We start from the raw sequence: 23,461 nt of genomic DNA, 5'->3' as shown, positions 1-23,461 counted from the left end.
CTCTCCCTGCCTGCTCTCCCCCCTCTCTCTCTCCCACTCCCTCTCTCTCTCTGCCTGCTCTCCCCCCTCTCTCTCTCCCACTCCCCCTCTCTCTGCCTGCTCCCCCTCCCTCCCTCTCCCTCCTACACTCCTCCAACATGGATGGGAGCAGAAGTCAGTGTGGGCAGACTGACTCTCTGTTCCATCCAGATGATGTGATGAATGAGTGAATGAATGAGTGAATGAATGAGTGAATTAGTAGTAAGGTGTTTGAGAGTGTAGACCAATGCATCTCAACACAACTGAACGGACGGCTTTGTGTTCAGCAAGAAATTCGGATTTTTGAAGCATTTTCTGAAAATCATGATTTTTAATGATGGGATTTTGGGCCCCATGAAAATGATATCACATTGGACCCCACCACTCACGCCTGTCTCACTCCTGTCTCACTCGTGTCTCACACCTGTCTCACGCCTGTCTCACTCCTGTCTCACTCCTGTCTCACTCGTGTCTCACTCGTGTCTCACACCTGTCTCACTCCTGTCTCACTCCTGTCTCACACCTGTCTCACTCCACTACATATCAATGTATGGCAATTGTGCAGGCCGTGGCATAGCTCGTGTTAATATTACTGTAAGAGAGAGACAGAGAGAGAGCTAGGGAGAGACAGAGAGAGAGAGAGACAGAGAGAGAGACAGAGAGAGACAGGGAGAGAGAGAGAGAGACAGAGAGAGAGGCAGAGAGAGCTAGGGAGAGAGGGAACTGTCTTCCTCGGTGAGTTCAGGGTCAGGAGAATAAACAGGTGGTTTTCCACAGCGTGTGGGAGGAAGAGCTGCTGTCTGGACTAACAGCTCATATTCAGAACACATTCTTTTCTTCTATCTTAAGGCCCAATTATGATCCATTTTCATACGGAAGTAAATGCGTCCGTTTCAAACGGTGTAACTGTCACTGCCCCCATACTAGCATGCGTCTTTCACGTTCGTATCATGTTAAGCAATACATCCAGAGAGTCAAACATGTGAGGGTGTGTGCTACCGATCCGTTTCATCCGTATCCGTAAGCTCTCAGAAAACATGCAGAAGTACAGCCTAAATGAAGGCAGAGCACGGACAGAAAGCGCAGTCCGTCTGTGTATTCCTATTTAACGTTGAGCATAATTGGGCGATTAGTGTCCCGTGTCCCTCTCTGTCCTCTGCCTGTAGACCTGCAGCCACAACGTTTAGTGAAAAACCTGCAAGCTGTGAGCAAAACCTGATCCCCTGCATGATCTGAGAGACAACATCCCCCCCGTCTCTCTCTCTCATACGCACATACACACTCACACACACACACACACACACACACACACACACACACACTCACACACACACTCGCCCATTCACACACACATTCATACACCGATGGCGGCAGGCTAACGGGCTAACGGGCCTTTATACTGGGGAGTGAGTTTTGCTACCACTCGCGACTCACGAGGACTCACATTCATTCGTTACACCGAACCAAACGTGACAAACAACCTTCATTTTGGATTCTGGGTAAAGAAAAATCAAAAATGACAGTTTGAAAAATCTGTATAAAACAAGTTGTAAGACTGGAACCAAGCCAACCTGTGACCTACTGAATCATGAGTGACCACAAAACATTTCCCTTGGAGCAAAAACAAAAATAAATACTCTCTTTTCTGGATCAGGAATAGCGAAACATATGGAGTTATAAATAAATTATTAAATACATTATAAATATGGAAAAAAAAACGTGTCACAAGAAAGCTCAGAAGGCCAAAAGTATAATAATAAAGAGAAAAGGAGCTTCTTGGATATTTGGAGCAAGATTTAATCACGAAGTAAAGTACATGTGTACTGAAACAGTGAACAAACAACGTACATCTTCAATGATATAAACAGGGGCACAAAACGCAATGCATTTCAACCTCACTGGTCTTCGTCAGGCTGTATTGGTAACGAAATTATTGTTTATGCGAGGCAGGAGACTCCCTGCTATCTGGGACAAACTCAGTCTTATTCACCTCATGTTCAGACGCGGGGGTGGGCCAAATTCTTCCGGGTCGTGTTAACACTTCCGGCGGTCACGGCGCCAAATATGAAAGAACGTCATGAAGAAGAGAGTTGTTTTTGTAGCGGACAGTGCAGGGGGTAAAATAAAGAACGTAGCCTACTAGCCTACTTTGAGCTCGGTACACAGCAAGCAAGCGAGTATCCACTGTTAGCCAGGAGATAACGTTATCGTCGACAATGACGAGCACTTTCTTGTAAAACATACCTGGACTCCAACAAAGAAAGCTTCAGATGGTTTTCTCTCCTCCGAGCGCAGCTCGAGCCATTTACGTCTATAAGACCCGCAGACGTTAACGTAATTCCCTGGAATGCGAGACTTAACGAGCCAGTTACATGGCATTGCATTCTTAGACATTGCCGTTTGCTTTTATTTGGTATGTTACATACAATTGGCTAAATTATTAGTTAATTCAGAGTTAGATGATATTGGAGCAGCCAGCCATTTTCTTTTTCTTTAGCCGGAAGTCGTCACACGACCACACAACCTGGTTAAATGGGCGTGGCTACATAAGGTGAATAGACCTTATTCGATTGACGTAACTCGCGTACGGGCATGCCCACCGCCGCCATGTTGTTGACATAGCGCTCCAGCTCTCAAGTGACAGCCTATGTAAGAGCAGCGTTTATAGGAAGCTAACCGCCATTAGCGTTACCTGTATCGTTCCAATTGTGTTGGGATGGTGACCTGCGTTAGGCATGGCTGTAGTAATGACAGCAATAAAGTCCCCGTCGTTTGTTTCTATCTCTGCCGTCCACAGACGTGAAGGGAGCGAGACGGAGGATACGTCAGCAGCACAGGAGATGTGTGGATAGTTAGGAGAGACAGGTGAAACTTTCTGACAGCTCCTCACAGCAAAGTCTGTTCACCTCGTTTTTTATTTTGTTTATTATTACAGGCATTAACGGCAGCATACAAACAACAACTCTGGTGTTTTTATTGCTGTCATCACCATCGCTATTTTGTAATGGAACAGAAATGACAATAAGGCCGTTACTATAGTTGTCAGCTGCAGCGCTGTGTGCGCGCAGGACGGTATGTCAACAATATGGTGCCGTCCGGGGTTAGCGAATAAGGTCTATAGGAGAATGAGAGGAGCAGCTGGACAGCTTAATGGTAAATGGACTGTGTTTATGTAGCACTTTTATCCAAGGTGCTTTACAATGTCTACATTCACCCATCCACACACCCATGGTGGGAAGCTACTGTGTTGTAATGGCACTATTTCATCCGTGCAGTGCGCAAGGATACTTGACATGACGTCATGAGGACGCGACGGTAGTAGAGCAGAATGAGTCGCGTGTAAACAGCTAGCAGTCTCCGGTGTTTGTGTCTTAGCAGATAATGTTCTAATAAAAGTCACATGAAGAGTGTTCAAGTATAAAGAAGCCTCCGGTTCATTTCTGTTGACACATTGAACTACAGCTACCAGGCAGGCCGACCTCTTTTCTCCAAAGCGATTAGTGGACGACCCGCTCTACCTCTGCACTGAGTACCCCTTGTTTGTCGCCACTGTTTCCGTCTAACAGACATTATTGAGGTTAGTCAAGTCTCTGACTGAGGTCACTTCTTCACAGTGTGAAGTCTGCTGTGTCTCTGTCCGAGGTGCTGAAACCCAAACTGCCCAGAGTGTTGGATTCAGACAGTCAGCAGCACATAGAACAACAACTAACCTGCCTGCAGGGGGAAAAAACACCAATGCAAAACTCATGAAACGCCTAAAGGCATTGGTCTAGGCAGTGGCGGACTGCATAATCGGGCACGTCGGGCAAATGCCCGGTGGCCTGGCCTGGCCTGCCAAAAAAAAAAAAAAAAAAAAAAAAAAAAAAAAATTTTTTTTTTTTTTTTTTTGCAGGCCAGGCCAGGCCACTCACTGAACAGCAGGCCAGGCGCCGCCTACTGGTTTACTAGTGGTTTTATTACTTTATTCAGGTTTAAAGTGGGTGCATCTCATTGTAAAATTGGACTTGGCCCAAATTGGGCTTCAAACGGCCCAAATCGGGCTTCAAACAGCCCAAATCTGGCTTTAAACGACCCAAATCTGGCTTCAAACGGCCCAAATTGGGCTTCAAACGCCCCAAATTGAGCTTCAAACGCCCCAAATTTTTCGCCGGCCGGCACGCGCGTCGGCCCATATCGGCCTGGCCTGCTTGGTATCTAATGCCCGGCCTGAATTAGGATCCCAGTCCGCCCCTGGGTCTAGGGAGAATAAGGTTTGACCTTAAACTAATTGCAACAGAATTTATTTTCACATTTTTATGTTCATATTGATGCCCGAAACACTGTACTAAAAATCCCAGAAAATCCCATTAGTATGTTAAAATGACGTTTTTTCAAAATGGCTGCCATTATTCAAATTTTGGCCATATCTTGACTCCAACTAGACCTAGAATTACAAATTTGTTGTCTATTTCCACAATTTTGGGGGCAAGGAATCCACAGAAATGGTTGTTGAGTCTCTAAGTAGAACAGATTTTTATTTTCTCATGTAAGTCATAATACAACATGGCATTTCTCACAATGTTAGCTACAACTTCGTATTTGTTAATCATACACATTTTGGGTGATAGCCACTACCCTTGAGCATATTGAAGTGCTTGCCATTGAGAAAAAAAAGTTTGTTGTTTCATATTTCCAATTAAAAATGTGTTCCGGTAATGAATTTATTCCCTCACAGTGTCTCTAAAAGTGTCTGGAAATACATAAAAAATGAGCACATCTATTATGTAAGGGAGCTAGGGCTCTGTTTGTTTGTCTGTTTATCTGTCTGAGGACATCATCAGTGATGTCATAAATCCACTCACTCACTCACACACACACACACACACACACACACACACACACACACACACACACACACACACACACACACACACAGTCTCAGTGATGATCTCATCAGTGATGTCATAAATTGTGACATCATCAGTGATGTCAGAGGCATTGTGATATCATCAGTCATGTCATAAGAGGTTGTGATGTCATCAGTGATGTCATAAAAGCAGTTGTGACATCTTCAGTGATGTCATAAGAGCAAAATCAAGTCCCAGGGGCAGACACTGAAAGAAGTGGGAGTCTGGCTTCAGTCTTCAGCCATGGACAGCTGTATGTTGCCAGCTCCAGGACAGGTGATCCAGCATCCCTGAAGTATGCCATCAAGGAGCAACCAGGGTCAAGGCCGCGTAGCGGTCGAGCTGCTTATGCGAGCTGCAGGGCCAGCTCTGCGAGCTGCAAGGCAGGCGAGCTCGCGTAGATGCCTAGTGGATTATAATTTCAATTTGGAATGGTGAAATTAGATCCTACTTGATATCTTCTTGATATATTTGAGTTTTGCTATGAGTTGTACCATGTTCATGAGAATCACCCACCTGTGGCATTCTCAATCCATAGGACATGATTGAAAGGCCAGGGGTCTCTGATTTCCACATGTGGATATTGATGTGTCCAACTGCTGCTATGATGTCACAGTTATCAGAGGTACTGGTTTGGATCTCTGGTGTAACTCCAGCTATAATGCCCAATGCCCATACCATGTAATGTGTTGTGGCCATCAATGGTTCTGATGTTATGGTCATATCAGCAATGTACTGAATGAAGTGGCCTTCAACATTGCCAGGGAGGTATGTTCCTTGAGAAGCAGCTGCACTTGACTCAACCTTTTCACCTCCTGATATGAGGAACAGAATCGAAGGTTACCAAGTGTTTTCACCAAAAATCTAGATTGAAATTGGTGATGCATTTGTCAGTCCTATCTGTAATGGCGTGATGAGAACCCTTGCCGCCCGCATGGCCTGTCCTATTGCAGTTATGTTTAATTCACAGTTCTTGCCAGCAAACAGTTCTTTGAGGATAAGCTGAAGGGCTTCCATGTTTCCTTTGGCAGATGATATATTTTGAGGGATATGCATCTCTGGGAATCTTGATATCTTTTATGTCAGTCTTTACCAGTCTGGCAGCAGTTTTCACAAGACACACTTTTTCTTCATCAACATCACTATTGTCCTTCCTAGATGCATGCAAAAATGCACTCAAAATATTTGAGGCCTTCGGCTTCAATATAACCACTTCTGGTTTGCCATTGATTTCTGTAATAATTATTTGGTCACCACTTCAAGGTATTGTTCAATTTTCACAGTTAGGTTTCCAAGTGCAATTTGCTCATCATCATTCTGTTCTAAATAGCTGTCTGCTCTTTTTCTTTGGACAACCATGTTCTTCATCAAAGGTCTGAGGTATTTGTTTTTTTGGTGCAGATAGATGGCATCTGCAGCATGAAGATCTTGGGCAAATGAATCCTGAAGGTCTTCTTCCTCTGTGGTGTTTTATGGCAGTTGGCATCCTTTGTTGCATTACCGCCTCCTTCTGAATTTATCCATCCACTGTAAAACCCGATCCCCTCTCCTCTTCTGTTGGTCTTTCCTGAAAGTCTTCTTCTTTTTCTTCTAATGGCTTTCTGGCAGACTGATGCCTTGCAGTGGTCCTAACAGGAAACATAAGTGGGCAGGTGGCGTGTGTGCCACGATTGTGATGTCACAATTGTCATGTATCAGTGATGTCATCAGTGATGTCACTTGAGAAATTGTGATGTCATCAGTGATGTCACTCGAGCAATTGTGATGTCATCAGTGATGTCACTCGAGCAATTGTGATGTCATCAGTGATGTAATAAATCCTTCTGAGGCTACTACGGAGCCATCCACGCCATATAAGTCCACGGACACTAGCCTTTCACAAGGATTCCACCCTTGTCCACCGATACTAGTCCAACTATGGCTTCGTCTACTGATCGTAACAGTCCAAAATCCAGACCTGAGGGTATGAGCCAGGCCGTGTACGACGGAATCCTGAGCGAGATTCAGGATGTGAAGAGTTTAGGCCTAGCGATGTTGGAAGATTTACGTGGACTGATCGATCGTAAGGATGCGAACCGTGTCTACCGATGCCTGGACTGGTTTCTGACACTGCAAAAGGTCGAGTGTTACAAACAGTGGGAAGCTCTGGAAACATTTCGACGTGTCACTTGGGGTATACCCAACGAGTCGGCGGTGACCCGAATCCTAGAGTTTGCCAATAAGGGCAGGGCGATCCTGGATTTGGGATGCGGTTCGGGACTGTGGAGCGCTATGCTGCGGCTGAGAGCGCCCGAGTACCAGTGTCAGGTCCACGCCGTGGACTGTGAACAACGGGAGACCGTGACAGAGGTGCAGGTGGAGGAGGAGGCTTGGTCTGCGTTTTTCTCTGGGGGAAAAGCCAACCGTTCGGTTCTGCTGCTGGTTTGGCCCCCATGGTGGGAGACAATGTCGGAAGATGCGCTGGTAGCATATCACGCAGACGGAGGGGATCGGGTCGTCTATGTGGGTGAAGATGACACTGGCTGCACGGGAAACGGTGACTTTCGCGCGGAGCTCGAGGACAACTTGGTTTTGAGCAGTGACATTGAGATCCCGAAATGGGACAACGTATCTGACTTGTGTAAGTTCTACACCAGACGGATTTAGTTGTTGCTATCTGCCAAATGATAAATAAAAATGTGTGAAATCTGACTTTTTGTTGGATGTGTCTTTGTGTGTTTTGTTGAGTTCCGCACTTTACACAACATTGAAATGAAAAACAGACAAGAGTCTACATCTATCAACACAGAAACGGATTTTGTCAGAGGCACAGAGTAAAATTTTTGTCAGAAGGAGGCGGGAGCACCGCTATATTACGGCAGAGCAGAGAGGGTCTCAGTTCAGAAGGGGACTGAGGCATCATCTATACTTTAGTTTGTTTGGCATGTGTGCCACGATTGTAATGTCACGATTGTCATGTATCAGTGATGTCATCAGTGATGTCACTTGAGCAATTGTGATGTCATCAGTGATGTCACTTGAGCATTTGTGATGTCATCAGTGATGTCACTCGAGCAATTGTGATGTCATCAGTGATGTAATAAATCCTTCTTCTGGGGTGTTTTATGGCAGTTGGCATCCTTGTTGCATTACGGCCTGGCTGAGGCTTTATAAGTGGTGGGAGTATAAGTAGGGAGAAGAGCACAAGTGGTACATCATCTCCAGAGTAAGTGTGTATTGTTTATTTATTTTTGTTTATTTGCACAAAGAAAATGAATAACAACAGATAGTACAAGTATCTTAATAAGCTATTATTAAGCTATATCTATTACTAAGCTATTAGCTAACTAGTAAGTGCTTATTAAGCTAGCCTACTTTGAATGGTAACAGACAATGACTGTCATTGGTAACAGACAATAAATGGCGGTCAACTTATCCATAACCTTTGGATATGGAGAACACTTAGCCTACCTGTCCACTCGTCTGCATGTTTGAGCTACAACTTGCGGTGTGCCTTGCCAAAATCAAATTGCCTCCAATGTGAGACTCGTGAATGACATGACTATGAAGTTATGGTTTGTGATGGCTGTCTGAGGGAACAAGATGTGCATAGTGCGGTGTGGGGAGAGACCTGCTCAGCCCGGGGGGAGCCGCTCACTGGGACACCGCAGTGTGGGGAGAGACCTGTCGTAATCCGAGAGAGGCTGGAGCCAGGAGTTAGAGAGCCCGCTGTGCACATCCTCCTCCTGAGGAGAGGAGCCTCCGTCCACAGGTCCACTGCCCACACACCACACACTGACCCAGGCTGCTCTGACGTATGGACCTGGCTCAGTCATTAACTGTCTCCTGTGAGCCAGCTGCTCTGTGGAAAACTCAAACATCTCCATTCACAAACTGTATTGATGGAAAGTGTGTTTTGCAATAACAATACTCAGAGCATTTTGTCATTTATTTTATGATTGCTTAAAGTGTAACTAACCCCCAAAACACTTTTTTTCAGCTTTTAACCAATATATATGACGTTGGGGGTGATGTGTGAAGAATTCTGGTCAAAATTTCCACATTTGACACCAAACTGTTGCCATTTTACCATTTGTATCATTTTTCAGCAGCATAACTGGCATAAGCACCCTCTAAAGGTCCTTGCACATAGAGTCCGTTTTTTCATCCGAAATTGACGCACGAAAAAAATAAAAATACGACCTCATTTGTGTCAATCATCATTGACACACCGAGTCCGACAATTATGTCCGTCATTTAAGTTTTCGGACGAGGTTCGATTTTCTGCGTTTTTCCGCATCCATGAAATCGTTTTGACAGGTGTTTGACCACTCAGAGCTGCCGTAGTGTTGCTATTCACAATGAAAAATGGCGTCTGAGAAGTTAATTCAGTTCGTCTCCCAGCACAAAGCATTTTATGACAAAGCAGGAATACAGAGATTCGGAATTAAAAGACAGAATGTGCCGGGTGATTGCAGACCAGCTTGGAACGCGGTGTGTGTGTGTGTGTGTGTGTGTGTGTGTGTGTGTGTGTGTGTGTGTGTGTGTGTGTGTGTATGGGGAAGGTTGGGGGGGGGGGGGAGAGAGAGAGCCACACAGACACACTGCCAGTTGTGGATCAATAGGATCGCGGTAGTTTTCTTTTCGTTGCGAATCTTCGCAACGAATATTGGATAATTAACGCATCGGACTCAGTGTGCAAGGTATCTGTGCGTGACGTGTTTTTTTCGGATGACGGATTAAAAAAACGCAGCGAACAATTCGGACTCTGTGTGCAAGAACCTTAAGGGTGGAACACTGCTTTTTTTTTGCCCTCAAATGAATGGCATATTTGACACGTCGTGACGTCACGATGAACCAAAGACTATGGGATTTCAAGATAGTTACTCCCCTACTCCCCCTGTACCCTTTCGGCTCCTCACAACTCCAAGCCTATTCCCATGATGTCACTTGACCTGTTAATCACCTGTTAATTTATTACAATCGCTTGTTATTTTCCTACCAACTCCTATGTAACACAATACTATCAATAAACACCACTATAATCATAAAAGGAAGGACATGGTATTGTGTTGCCATGGCGTGGTCATGGCGTGGTCTGCTCAGCACATGCACGGAGCCCCAAGCTCCGGGGGCGCGCGCAGCAGCACACAGCAGTGCTCTGAGCCTCTCAGTCATGGCCGAGGCGGACAGTCTGACATTTCCGCAAACAAATCTCATCGCAGTTTAGCACACATGTAAAATATAACGCTATACTACGACGTGACAACGTGACAAAGCTTCTCTAAACACATCGGCTACTATAATATATTTCCCTGCATCTCCTACTGAGATTATATCGGTATTGAGTTTGGACAGACTGAATCCTCCTGGTCCCATGCAGGAGCCTGTTTCGCCAGCCAGGGTCTGGGAGGAGGGAGGAGGCGCAGCCTGCAACTGCGCTGAGAGGAAAACTTTTGCACAACTTTTAACAAGAATCACGAGAAGCCCCCAAACTAAAATTAAAAAGGGACTTCATGACAAGTTGGACGAGAAAATGACGTGGAGAAATCTCGCATTGTGTTACCCCAGAGCGGGGGGTTTGTCCTATTGTGCGGTGTGCTGCGGTAACGAGCCTCGCCTCACTTTGCTCTTAGCGATAGGTACAGACGCCCACATACACACACATGGAGAAAAATAATAAAATTTCTAGTTCGCCACTGAATTACCAAATTTATATAACTTTCAACCATTTTAAGCAACGCTGTTTCCATACAGACCACCAGCGTTGGCTAGTTGTTGATATTTATAAAATTATTGCCCCTCTCAAATAAATTATTTTTGAGGCGGTGGGCAAACTGTAATGGCGTCGATTTCCGAAAAAAAATCCTGACTTGAACACAGCCAAAGAGTCTAGTATAGACAAGAGCATATGTCATTTCTTGGTTTTTTCCATAGGTATTTTCAAATCACTGTTCTGATACATACTGTATCTGGGGGGTTAGTCCCCCTTTAAAACAATTTAGGTTAGATCGCTGGCAATGACTGGTTCAACTATTCATTAGATTGATATTCATTGTAAAAAGGAAAATATTACATCCACAAATTTTAACATCAAAGCTGTCCTCCATGTTTGTAATCCCTCCACCAGGCGTTATTTCAAATCGCACATAGGTTAGGCCTACGCAAAAACCACGCCCTGTGCCCGTCTACGCAGCAGTCAAGCGCCGGGATTGGCCAGGAGTCTTGTCTTCTTTTGACAGCTGGAATCTCCCACACCACAAATCGCTGGGCATGCAGCCCAGCGATTTCATGAACCAACTGAATCACTCTTGATAGCGGACATTGAAATTAAATAGTAGTGTATTAACGCCAATGAAAACGTAACACAAGCTTTTAACACACAATCGATTTTTAAACATTTATTTCAAAACATCATTGTAAAATTCAGGCCTTTAGCCAAAGCTTCAATAACAGAGCTCAGCTGCAGTTTAACCTGCAAATGAAAAATATAAAAAATATCAAATTAAAAATACAATAGGCTACAGCACATAGGCCTAGCTCCCCCCCCCCAGTCCAGCCGTTTGTTCCAGGCCAGTGAAGTCAAACAATGTACAATGTACAATGTACAAAAACATGCAATAATATAAAATCATAGATAAAAAGTTTAATCATACACAATAAATAAAACCAAAAGTAAAGGGTTAGCCTTCCCAATGGCCAGCAGCATCTGTTATTCTGGCCTCATAATAAGCACTGAGGCGGGTGGTCAGAAAGTCAAATAATCGCAGTACATTGTATGCTTTGGTGCGATGTAGGATTTTGTCTTTCAATATCCTCATTGCAGCCTCGCTTGCCTGTATTATTATTAGTGGCCGGGCCAGCGAAGCGGCAGGGCCACTTATTGTATTTGTCCTACACAAAAGTATCAAAACAGATTTTCGATCGGTCAAAAATTGAGCCCACAGTGCATCAAAACGTTGGATCTGCCCAATAGCCTAATTGCCTTAATTACCTATGGCAATTAGGTTGTATTTGTGATGTCATCAGTCAGTCAAGCAATTGTGATGCCATCACTGATGTCACTCGAGCAATTGTGATACATTTGTTAGATTGAGAAAAAAAGTTAATGTAATTTTTTATTACCCTTCTGACAAATGGGTAATGTGTGTCTGCGTGTGTGTGTGTGTGTGTGTGTGTGTGTGTGTGTGTGTGTGTGTGTGTTCACGCCTTATCAGATAACCACGAGCCCATGGATGTGGACGTGGAGATCCCCGCCAGTAAAGCCACGGTGCTCCGAGGCCACGAGTCCGAAGTGTTCATCTGTGCCTGGAACCCTGTGAGCGACCTGCTGGCCTCAGGGTGAGTCTCTGCATCCTAACTCATCATCATCATTCCACCCCTGTGTGAACTCACTACATTGACATGTGCACGAATTGAATTAGCTCAAGCTTGGAGGCTCTGCTTGAAATTTACGCACGCCGGTTGAATTACGCGATACTTTATGTCCGCATTGGTTTCATGTCAAAACATGCCGTTTTGTTATTATTGATTTATCGGTTTAATAAGAACCGACCCTTGACAGCTCGTACTCCTGATGATGTATTGCGCTCCCCTGATGTGTTGGTTCTGCCTGCAGCTCTGGGGACTCCACAGCCAGGATCTGGAACCACAACGAGAACAGCCACTCCTACTCCACCCAGCTGGTGCTGCGCCACTATATCCGAGAGGGCGGCCAGGACGTCCCGAGCAACAAAGACGTCACCTCACTAGACTGGAATGTAGGTTCCTAATCAGCCGTCTACATCTACCCTCTTCTTCTCTTACCGCGTGGCAAACAGACGGTGCGGTTCAGGAAGGTTCAATAACACACTTCCATTCTCTTTTTGTCCAAAAGAGCGACGGGACTCTCCTAGCAACAGGGTCGTACGATGGATTTGCCAGGATATGGACAAAGGATGGTATGTCTTCCTTTATTGTGGCGTAGTATCGCTACCTGAGTCAGCAGCGTTTAATGCCATTGTTATTGTGAATAACAACAATAATAATTTGTTGAAGGATCCTTTCTAAAAGAAATGGATATGGTTCTTATCCATTAGGAAATCTGGAACGCACCTTGGGGCAGCACAAAGGGCCAATATTTGCACTGAAGTGGAACAAGGAGGGGAACTATATTCTCAGCGCTGGTGTTGATAAGGTATTTCATCAATTACCTTCAGCTTGGATTTGTGTCCCTGCCGTTGATGGCTGCTTTCTATCCTTGAATTCTTTCAGTATCACGATTCTTAATAATGTACGATTCCAATTTCCAGACGACAATCATTTGGGATGTGCACACAGGAGAGGCCAAGCAGCAGTTCCCCTTTCACTCAGGTAAAGACCATGTGCATCACACACACACACACACACACACACACACACACACACACACTGTTTTCTACTCACTTAAGAGGTGTATGGTGTGCTGGTAAGCATCGTGACCTGTAATGAATGTGGGCCTGTGTGTGTCTGGATGGTCCACAGCTCCGGTGATGGGTGTGGACTGGCAGAACAACAGCACCTTTGCCTCCTGCAGCATAGACATGAGCATCCATGTATGTTGCCTCGGCAGCGACCGGCCTCTCAAGACCTTCCAGGGCCACACGGTAAACCAACCTGTTCCTCTTCTGACACCTCACACTGTCCCCACCTCGTAGGCGGTCAAGCAAACGACAGAACTTATGTAACAAGTCTGTTATTTGACTCTGATGGTGTGTTTTTGTTTTGCGTTTTTCAGAACGAAGTCAATGCCATCAAGTGGCATCCCTCGGGTAAGCTTCTTGCCTCCTGTTCAGACGACAGGACCTTAAAGGTGAGACTCTTGAGTTTCAGAGAGGTAAAGCGACCACAAAGGCCAGTGGTGACGGGTGTATTTCATTCGTACGTGTTCCTGCTGTTGCCTTCCTGCACAGATTTGGAGTATGGAGCAGGACTCGTGTGTCCACGACCTCCAAGGTCACAATCAAGAGATCTACACCATCACGTGGAGCCCCACAGGCCCTGGCACTGGCAGCCCCAACTCCAACATCCTGCTCGCCAGGTGGGAAATCACACACACACACAGACCCCTATATACACTGTCCCGAAGGGCAGTGATTCTCAAACCTTTTCACGTCAAGGACCCATAAACTGACACAAATTAGACCACGAACCCCCATTTCATAGTTTTTTATCTGATAAGATTTTTGCTTTTAGACGTTTTATTACAGATAGTGTATGAAACCCATGATCAAAATAGTCATACATTCTGTCATTGTGTTACTCATGGATGGGATTATAGTGAAAATAAATTATCTACCTATTTTCTGGGGACCCCCTGGAACCCCTTCAAGGAGCCCTGGGGGTCCTCGGGGCCCCTCTTTGAGAAGCACTGCCATGGGGTACCACCCAAGTTTGTTCAATTCTCCCCAATGTTCAGGTTTGTGTGCTCAGAGCAGACTGTGTGTGTGTGTGTGTGTGTGTGTGTGTGTGTGTGTGTGTGTGTGTGTGTGTGTGTGTGTGTGTGTGTGTGTGTGTGTGTGTGTGTGTGTGTGTGTGTGTGTGTGTGTGTGTGTGTGTGTGTGTGTGTGTGTGTGTGTGTGTCTCTCTCATTTGTGTGCCTGTGAAGGAGATGCCTGTCAGGGCCGGGCGTTCAAAAGGAAACCGTGTCCCAGGCAAAGTCCCACGGCTAGTAATTGTTTTTATTTTTTATTTTTTTTTCATTTATTTATTTAATGTGACTCATTGACCATGATCACATGGTATGGAGCACAAACAAAACATACAAAAACAATATACAATGGCACACGGCATGGCTAGAGCATGTCATTTGAACAAAGGCAGGACATTCTTCAAAAAGGCACCTAATTTACACATGACTTTTTGTCTGTCTGATTGTAGTAGCAGAATCAGTTTAAACATAGATGGACGTGTTAAATAATATCTGGGTAAATATAACTGTCTGAAATTCAAAATAATTACATTCTTACATTCAAACAAAACATGATACTCGTCTCCCACACAGTTGTCACTACAGAGATTACAGATCCTCATACTTCTATGCAGTCCTTTATATCTGCCAACAACCTTGGGGATTCTAGTGTTGTTAACCCTAAAGTTACAAATTGCATGTCTATGCCTCTGGTTTACATACAGCAGATAATTTTCAAGTTTAAGTTCTTTTTTGAATTCTACGTACAAGTCACATGATGTCATACTTTTGAGCTCACTTTGCCATTTCTGCATAAACTGATCCTTAAGACTTTGCTCAACAGTTAACTTCAACCAGTCAATGTTATTGCACTGCTGTGTAAGCCAGAGGTAAGACAAGCCACAGTCATCCAAAATCTGTTTGACCCGCACGACCCACGGCGAGGCATAGACGCCAGAGTTGTGCAGATCACGCAGGCAGTTGTACATAATACGGCTAAGTTTGTTCTCCTTGCCGTCAATCAACCTTGCCCAATAACTAATCATTCTTTTCTTGACAGTGACACAGAGTGGGTATCTCCCCAACTCCCCATAGACCATATTGTTACACGTTGTCATTTTAACTTTCAAAATGTACTTGAGAAATCTGAGGTGTAGCTTTTCCAATATATCAATTTTTTCAAACCCCCAAGCTTCACATGAGTACAACATAACTGGTAAAACCAACTTGTCAAAAAGGTCCAGTGTGATATCTACTGGTAAATCATATTTTCTGCATTTAGAAAAAAGGGCAAACATAGCACGAGAGGCTTGCTTATGCAGCTCCTCGATGGCGATCTTAAATGATCCATTATAGTTCATAATGACACCAAGATACTTGAAACAGTTAACGATTTCTAGGTTCTCCCCATCACAATTAAACTTAAATTTGTCACTGCTAATTTTTCGAGAACCAAAAACTGTGACTTTAGTTTTATCACTGTTAACCTTTAATTTCCATTTATGACAAAATTCACACATATGGTCTATTGCTTTCTGTAACCCTTCTTTTGTTGTGGACATAATAATTGTGTCATCCGCGTACATCAGTACCATAAGCTGCATATAACTGTCTATCGCTGTATCATCAAGGTTGATAGGCTGACAGCCGTTCTGTAGTAGATAATCCTCTAAGTCATTAATAAATAATGCAAACAGTAATGGAGAAAGGTTTTCACCCTGTCTAACTCCTGCTAGGCTTACAAAAAATTCTGATTTAACACCATTTACAAAAACACATGATTTGATGTTTTTGTACATATTCATTACCACATCCAAGAATTTACCATTGATACCCGTTTTTAACAGTTTATACCAGAGTGCATCCCTCCAGACTGTATCAAACGCTTTACTATAATCAATAAAGGAACAAAACAAGCTTTTCTTTTTAAAACAAAAAAGATCGACGATGTGTTTCAATAGAAAGATGTGATCTACGGTGGAATAGCTCTTTCTAAACCCAGCCTGAGTTTCTCTCAGAATAGCATTATCCTCACAGAACGTACATAGCCTTGCGTTCAATACATTTGTGAAAAGTTTCCCCAGGCAACTCAAAAGTGTGATGCCTCTATAATTGTTACAATCACTCGTGTCACCTTTCCTCTTATAGATTGGCACAATTAAACCGGTTACCCAGTCTTCAGGGATGACACCAGATTCCAAAATCTTGTTAAACAGGAAAACATATGATGGCATAAAAATGTGTACCGTACTTTTAATATACTCATTCAGAACTGCAGCTTTCCCCGATTTTAGCTTTTGAACAACCGCCTTAATTTCTTCCTCGGTAAAGCTAACATTTAAACCACTACTGTCAAGATATTCATTACTACTATCAACATGGGGCAACTCATCCATTGGAGCGTCCCAGTCAGACAACCCTTTAAAGTGTTCATAAAGATCTTGAGGCAAAATTGGACAGGTTTTATCTTTACCACAACCATTCAGCATCTTCCAGTAAAGCTTTGGATTTTTGGATTTCATATTCATCAATTCCCCACTAAATTTCTTCCTATATGCCCTCTGAGCTTTATATAATTCTTTCTTGTACTCTCTGCTTGTCATCTTTACGTTTTCAGCACATATCACATTTCTGTGTGTTTTGAGCATTTTCTTAGCTTTTAAATATTCTTGCCTTTTTTGTCTACATTCCTTGTTAAACCACACTGCCTTTTTCCTGGACATCAAGTTTTTTCCTGCTTTTCCTTTTTTGGGGGGGAATGTGGCCTTTGCGCTATCAATCATAATACTGCCAATCTCTTTTGTTATTTCATCCACTGTCATTTTATCTAAGTCACCCATCATATTATCCACTTTGCCTAAATTAATGTTTCCAATAAACTCATCTACTTTATCTTTATCCCATTTACCAATGTATGTCTGATTTTCACTATTCAGTACTGTAGGTGCTAATTGGTCCATCACTGGACTGTCTGCCCGGTGGCAGTCAATTCCAGGATTTCCCTCCAGGAGCACTTCCACTATACAGTGCTTATCAGAGAACAAAGAATCAAACTCATGTACACAGAACATGTCAGTGGCCCACAGCTTGACGCGCTGACCCAGACGTGCAGCATGCATGTATTAATGTTCTAGTTCAAACGCCACAGGCATTTACAGGACTCGCTGACATCCCAACGCACATGCATATATGCCATCGTCCGCACAGCTTGTAAGGAACATGGTAATCTTAAGTAAATGCCACCGTGAATGTGGGCCATGCATTTTTCATTGACTTCAATTTAGCTCCTTCCATAAAATCTCTTTGAGCTCACTTTCAATTGTTGCCAAGGACACTCGTAGCAGATTAGGCTTGCCTATTCATATCTTGGTGATGCAGATGTGTTAACGGAAGTCAGTTTTTTCTTCATTATCACTTGATTATCACATGATCACTTTTTTAATTATCACTTTCAGCAGTGTCTCCGTTTCAGGGTGACACGTGTTCACAGTGTCTCACTTTGAAAAGTTCACACATCTGATTCAATTTGTATGCTGTCAAAGTACGACTTTACGACGGCGCTTTTCGCAGCCTCTTCACCCGGCGTGTTTCCACGTGTTGCCACGCGTAACATGGTGGGATTAATATACCGATGTGAAATTCCTTGGGGGCAAGACATTCTGATGCTAGCTAGCAAAAACACGATTGTTGCCATGATAAACTGTAGCCCCCTAAATATGTGCTTTCTGCTTTCATTGAGTTCAGTTTGAGAGTTCTGGGGGTTGATTGGTTGCATCATAAAATCCTTCCCAGTAGACGGCCAAGTTACACGTCAAAAGGACCGAGGAGAGGAAATAAGGAAATTAATGAAATAAGGAAATTAATTTAATGTGGCATTAGAGAGTACTTGCATAGTTTCGCTCACTTCCTAGTTTGTGACTCTGGGAGTCACACACATTTAGCCCCCCTGGTCAGGTCTGCCTCCCACTTTGAAAACCTCTGCAATATGTCAGTATAGTAATTAATCTGACAAGGATATTTTAAGAATGACCTAAATGGATGATCCTTTAAGTAAAAAATAAATGGATTAAAAATCTCTGATGCTACTGTTATACAATGTGTGCAATGCTGTAGAAAACCGTTTAAACATGAGTTTAAACTGGCTGTCTCTCCCACACCCTGTCTCTCCTCTCCCACACCCTGTCTCTCCTCTCCCACACCCGTCTCTCCCACACCCTGTCTCTCCCACACACCCGTCTCTCCCACACCATGTCTCTCCCCCACACCCGTCTCTCTCCCACACCCGTCTCTCCCCCACACCCTGTCTCTCCCACACCATGTCTCTCCCCCACACCCGTCTCTCTCCCACACCCGTCTCTCCCCCACTCCCTGTCTCTCCCACACACCCGTCTCTCCCACACACCCTGTCTCTCCCACAACATGTCTCTCCCACACCATGTCTCTCCCCCACACCCGTCTCTCTCCCACACCCGTCTCTCCCCCACACCCTGTCTCTCTGACACCGGCAGCGCCGCTTTCGACTCGACGGTGCGCCTGTGGGATGTGGATCGGGGCGTGTGCATCCACACGCTGACCAGGCACCAGGAGCCCGTCTACAGCGTAGCCTTCAGCCCCGATGGCAAGCTCCTGGCCAGCGGCTCCTTCGACAAGTGCGTCTACATCTGGAACACCGTGGTAAGTGTCCGACTAGGACTCAAGCTGTCGCAGCCAGCAGAACAGAAGATGCATGATGACTGCAGTCTCTCGGTGGAGTCGGTCATTTATCGGTTTGCTCTGTGCTTTCAGACTGGGGCGTTGGTGCACAGCTACAGGGGAACCGGAGGTATTTTTGAGGTTTGCTGGAACAGCACAGGGGACAAAGTTGGTGTGAGCGCATCAGACGGCTCGGTAAGCCATGATTTGATTTGATTTTGATTAGACAGTATGCAATACATAAGTAAGACAAAATGCTGCAGTGTCAGGGATAAAACGAAAAAGTCCAGGACTTATTTCCATCGTTGTCCCTGACATTTTGATTACTTTTCAGATTTGTAATGTTTTCTTCAATGTGCAGCTCTTTTACTTCCCGCTTCTGTTTGATCAAATAAAAAAGATTGAAAAGTCCCATGACTAGCACTTGGAGAAGAGCAAAAGAAAATGATGATTCAAAATCATTAATGCTGTCATCTTTACCCTCCAGGTATGCGTTCTTGATCTCCGGAAATAGCTGGTTGAGACTTTGAAGATGAATTCTGGAATGTGCAGCAAATTGCCCCCTTCTCACATCAGTCAGTGATGTGAGGCTCTCTCTCTTTCTACTGTGTTATTGTTATTGTGCTGTATGTTACTGTTTCTTGTTTAAGACTGGACTCAATCCAACTCACTGGGTGCATCCACATTTTTAAGAGGTTTCTAAAGAGGAAGTGCTATGATCGCTCCAGGCCACTGGTCCAGCTGTTTATATGGCGGAAGGATGGAAACCTGCAGACGAGTTTGTATATAGAGAAAAAGGTGCGAATGAGACCACACCAGTGTTTGGCTGTGTTGGGCAACACATTCTGAAAGCAGGTTTTTAGAGTTGCTCCGAGCAAATTAACAGATTAGAGACATGATGAAAGTGACATGCTTAGTGAAGCACTGGCATTCTGTCGACGAAAGAAAAACTGCCAAGAACAAACCTCTTAAAATGACCTTTGATTCACTCTGGGGATTTGGAAATGTCTACATCATGTGAAAAGTGTGGTTTATAAAGAGAATATTCTCCCTTTTTGGATGTAAATTTAATGAATGTAAAGATATGTAAAATAGATGAATACAGTCTTATATACTGTGTATATATGTTTATATACAGTACACTTTAATGCAGTGGTGCCCAATTTGGGGCCTGCAGGCTCTGTTTGTTTTGGCCCACCACGGATTTTGAAAAAAAAAAAAAACATTTTTTTTCTCGTTTTTTTTGCCACCACTTTGATACTGTATGCCTTGTTTTGTTTTGTTTTGCTGGTCCCTTTCCCTTTCAGTCAAACTGTTGGAGCAATGTGAAGTGCACTTCCTTGGGGGCAAGACATTCTGATGCTAGGTAGCAAAAACACAATTGTTGCCATGATAAACTGTAGCCCCCTAAATAAGGCTTTCTGCTTTCATTGCGTTCAGTTTGAGAGTTCTGGGGGTTGATTGGTTGCATCATAAAATCCTTCCCAGTAGAGTGCAGTGGTGCCTGCACCAGAGTGCACTTTTCCTGTACCCAGGCTACTTTTCCTGATGGTGGGTTCAGCAAATGTTTGGATTTTGCTGAAAGTGAAGGGCCAGGATTTTTCTTCTTCTTTTTTATTTACGTCAGAATTGGACGTTGATGGATGGCTCACTGTTGTCTGACTTGTTTCTTTGTTGAGAGCCATTATTGTCTGTGTCAAGACTGAGAATTGAGCTGTGGCTGGTGGCCATCTTGGCATGCTAAGGAGCCCAGTGTGGAATAAGTGCTGTGACAGCTACTCTCTCTCTCTTGCACCCTACACTCTAGGGTGCGCTCATCTGTTTCCAGACAAAACGATGAAGTCACTCAATGTCTCGAATAAATCATTTTGATATAGGAAAACAAGCAGTCTGTGTCTTGTTTCATTTGTTTAGAATCTAAGCCTTAGATCAAATAAGTAACCGAGGTGGTTGCAGTGATCCCCAAGCTGTGGGCCGTGGAGGCACTGCAGGTGGGCCGCAAGTGCTCTGCCAACACTCCAGATTTTTGCGGGTAATCAAATGTCTGTAGCAGGGTCATTTTTAAAGCTACAGTGGAGATCCTGTTATCAGAAGAAATAAGAAGACCTAAGGCATCCATAATGCTAGCTTGTCAGGAAGGGGGATAAATAACGCTCCAAACGCAGGTAAAATTTGGCCAAGGGAAAACTATTTCAAAGGGGTTCCTTGACCTCTAAGCTGAATTTATCTGAATGAAAATTGGTCCAATGGGTACCACAAGTCTCCCCTTTAGAGATAAGGTAGCATTTTTCACAACCTAAATAGCATTAATAGCTTGTGGAATGATTTCTTCTGTTTTTGCTCATCACATTTTTCTCAGCAAATGTGTTATGCATGCAAATTGATAAGTAAGGCAACTGTTGGTAAATGGCCTGCATTTATATAGCGCTTTTATCCAAAGCGCTTTACAATCAGTAGGTAGTCTACATTCACCCATTCATACACCGATGGCGGCAGGCTGCCACGCAGGGTGCCACGCAGGGTGCCTACACACCATCGGGAGCAAGGAGGGTTAAGTGTCTTGCCCAAGGACACAACGACAGCAGCTGGGAGGGAACGGGGATCGAACCGCCAACCCTTGCGTCATTGGCCGACCCGCTCTACCTCCTGAGCTAAAGCCGCCCCCCTGTTGGCAATCTGCTTTTGGGTATTTTGCTGAAATGATTTTATATGTGGATGGATTATTAATTTCCCTTATGCCCAAATTCACATGCTCTGTTAATGAAATAAAAAATATATAATATAAAAACATACTGTATAGCCCGCGGTAGGCCTATCCTTAATTTTCTGTTATACAGTATATCTAATGTGGGAAGGACCAAAGATGGGTTGGGAATGGCACAAGTCTTCTGCAATCACTCAAAGAATGCTGTCACCAACAAAACTTTACGAAACATTCTTGATATTTAATAATGTATAAAATAGATAAAGAGGTAAAAATACAAAATACAAAGTACAAAAATACAATACAAGCTGTAACTTTGTAAAGTCCAAAACACACTTAAAAAGCCTGGGGCTTGCATCATACTGAATGCATTTTCTTCATCAATAAGAACATGTCAGGACTGCTACATGAGACAGTGGATTACCAGGGGGACCATTCAATTACTGTACAGTTGATGGGTCAATAATGTAACATCACACCGTTTTGCAGACAGATTAAAGGGCTTGCTGGTGCTAGAAGAAATAAAATGTGTGGAATCAAGAAGCAGACCTATTCTGTCAAGTCAACTAATGAAAACTCAAAACCATCTGATTTGCTGGGAAATCTCTATAGGAAACTGGAAGGCAGGCTACAGAATACAAAATGGCCTAGTGTAGGTGTTTTCATGATTCAGGAGCAGCTACATAAGAGCAAAGGTCTCAAAGAAAGATGTAACGGAGAAATATGATCACAGACAACATGGGGGAGGGAGGCAGGTATAGTTGGTGACCCCAGCTAGTGTCTCACAGAGTTCTCCAAGGATTCTCCATCAGCATCTACGGCCTCATAGTCTCGTAGCTCGCTGGAAATGTGGATTTCAATTGTACTAGACTCTGAACCTAGCAACCTAGACCATCAACCTCCGCCCCCCCCCCCACCTGCCCCTCCCTCCTGTTCTCTTCCTCTCCTCTGCTTCTCCATACAACCTTGCCCTGAACCGTCACTGTTATCTGTACCTGTCCCCTGTATCTGTTGCCTGTTGCCTGTATCTGCTGCCTGTTGCTTGTTTCTTGTTTTACTGTTAAGCGTCTTTGAGTCTTGAAAAGCGTTATATAAAATAAATGCATTATTATTATTATTATTAAGACAAAATAGGGGAAGATTACTAGAAGAGTCCATCTCTTTCTCGACACATAAACTCTCGACAGGCTCTGCTTACCCGTCGAGATATCCATGTTTTTATTATGTATTAGTTCATCCATACATTAAGTCAAAAATGTATTTTTGGAATATCCTGACAATGCAATTGCTTCTTTCTTTTTTTAGTTGAAAAATGTGTAATTTAATACATTTTCACTACCAAAATAGGCGGAGGATATTATCTAAATTTGCATTTGACTCTGTGAGAAACAGATTCAGGACTACATTCATGAATTTTTTTATTCAACATTGTTAAAACTGGTAAACCACATTGTATAAGGAAAGAGCTAAAAACCATAGACACCAGACACAACTACTCAACCAGACACGCCTCAAGCACTAAATTCATTTTACCTCTACCTAGAACCAATGCACTAAAAAGAACTGTGATGTATAGGGCTGTTAAATATTGGAATTGTTTGCCTGGCAATATTACTATGATTAGTAACAAATATAATTTCAAGAAGAAGTTAAAAAATGCAACTTTGAATAAGGACATTAATTTCAGTGTTTTCGTTAATTAGTTAGTTATTTTTGTTTGTGTTGTATTTTGTAGTTGGAGCATATTTTTGTTGT

At 43.7% G+C, this 23,461-nt stretch overlaps 2 protein-coding genes across 2 annotated transcripts in view; one reads left to right on the top strand and one right to left on the bottom strand.

Moving 5' to 3' along the window:
• LOC310776358 (fibroblast growth factor 12-like) overlaps positions 1-23,461 on the bottom strand; it is a gene marked incomplete at both ends in the record, with an annotated part of 210,047 nt that overhangs the window by 47,824 nt on the left and 138,762 nt on the right. The window lies entirely within an intron of this gene.
• Positions 12,115-19,585, top strand: LOC310777417 (F-box-like/WD repeat-containing protein TBL1XR1; the record flags this gene model as incomplete). Its single annotated transcript, XM_083637747.1, has 11 exons — positions 12,115-12,224; positions 12,502-12,643; positions 12,760-12,823; positions 12,962-13,059; positions 13,175-13,235; positions 13,386-13,507; positions 13,639-13,713; positions 13,814-13,941; positions 18,819-18,984; positions 19,096-19,197; positions 19,490-19,585. The coding sequence occupies 11 exons, from the start codon at positions 12,115-12,117 to the stop codon at positions 19,514-19,516; spliced, it is 1,095 nt and encodes a 364-aa protein (XP_083493873.1). The 3' UTR covers positions 19,517-19,585.

The sequence above is a fragment of the Poromitra crassiceps genome, assembly GCF_964638095.1.
Source record: "Poromitra crassiceps genome assembly, chromosome: 5".
In the NCBI taxonomy this organism is placed as follows: domain Eukaryota; kingdom Metazoa; phylum Chordata; class Actinopteri; order Beryciformes; family Melamphaidae; genus Poromitra; species Poromitra crassiceps.
The sequence above is the reverse complement of the archived record's forward strand: the minus strand, read 5'-3'. Positions and strand labels throughout refer to the sequence as shown.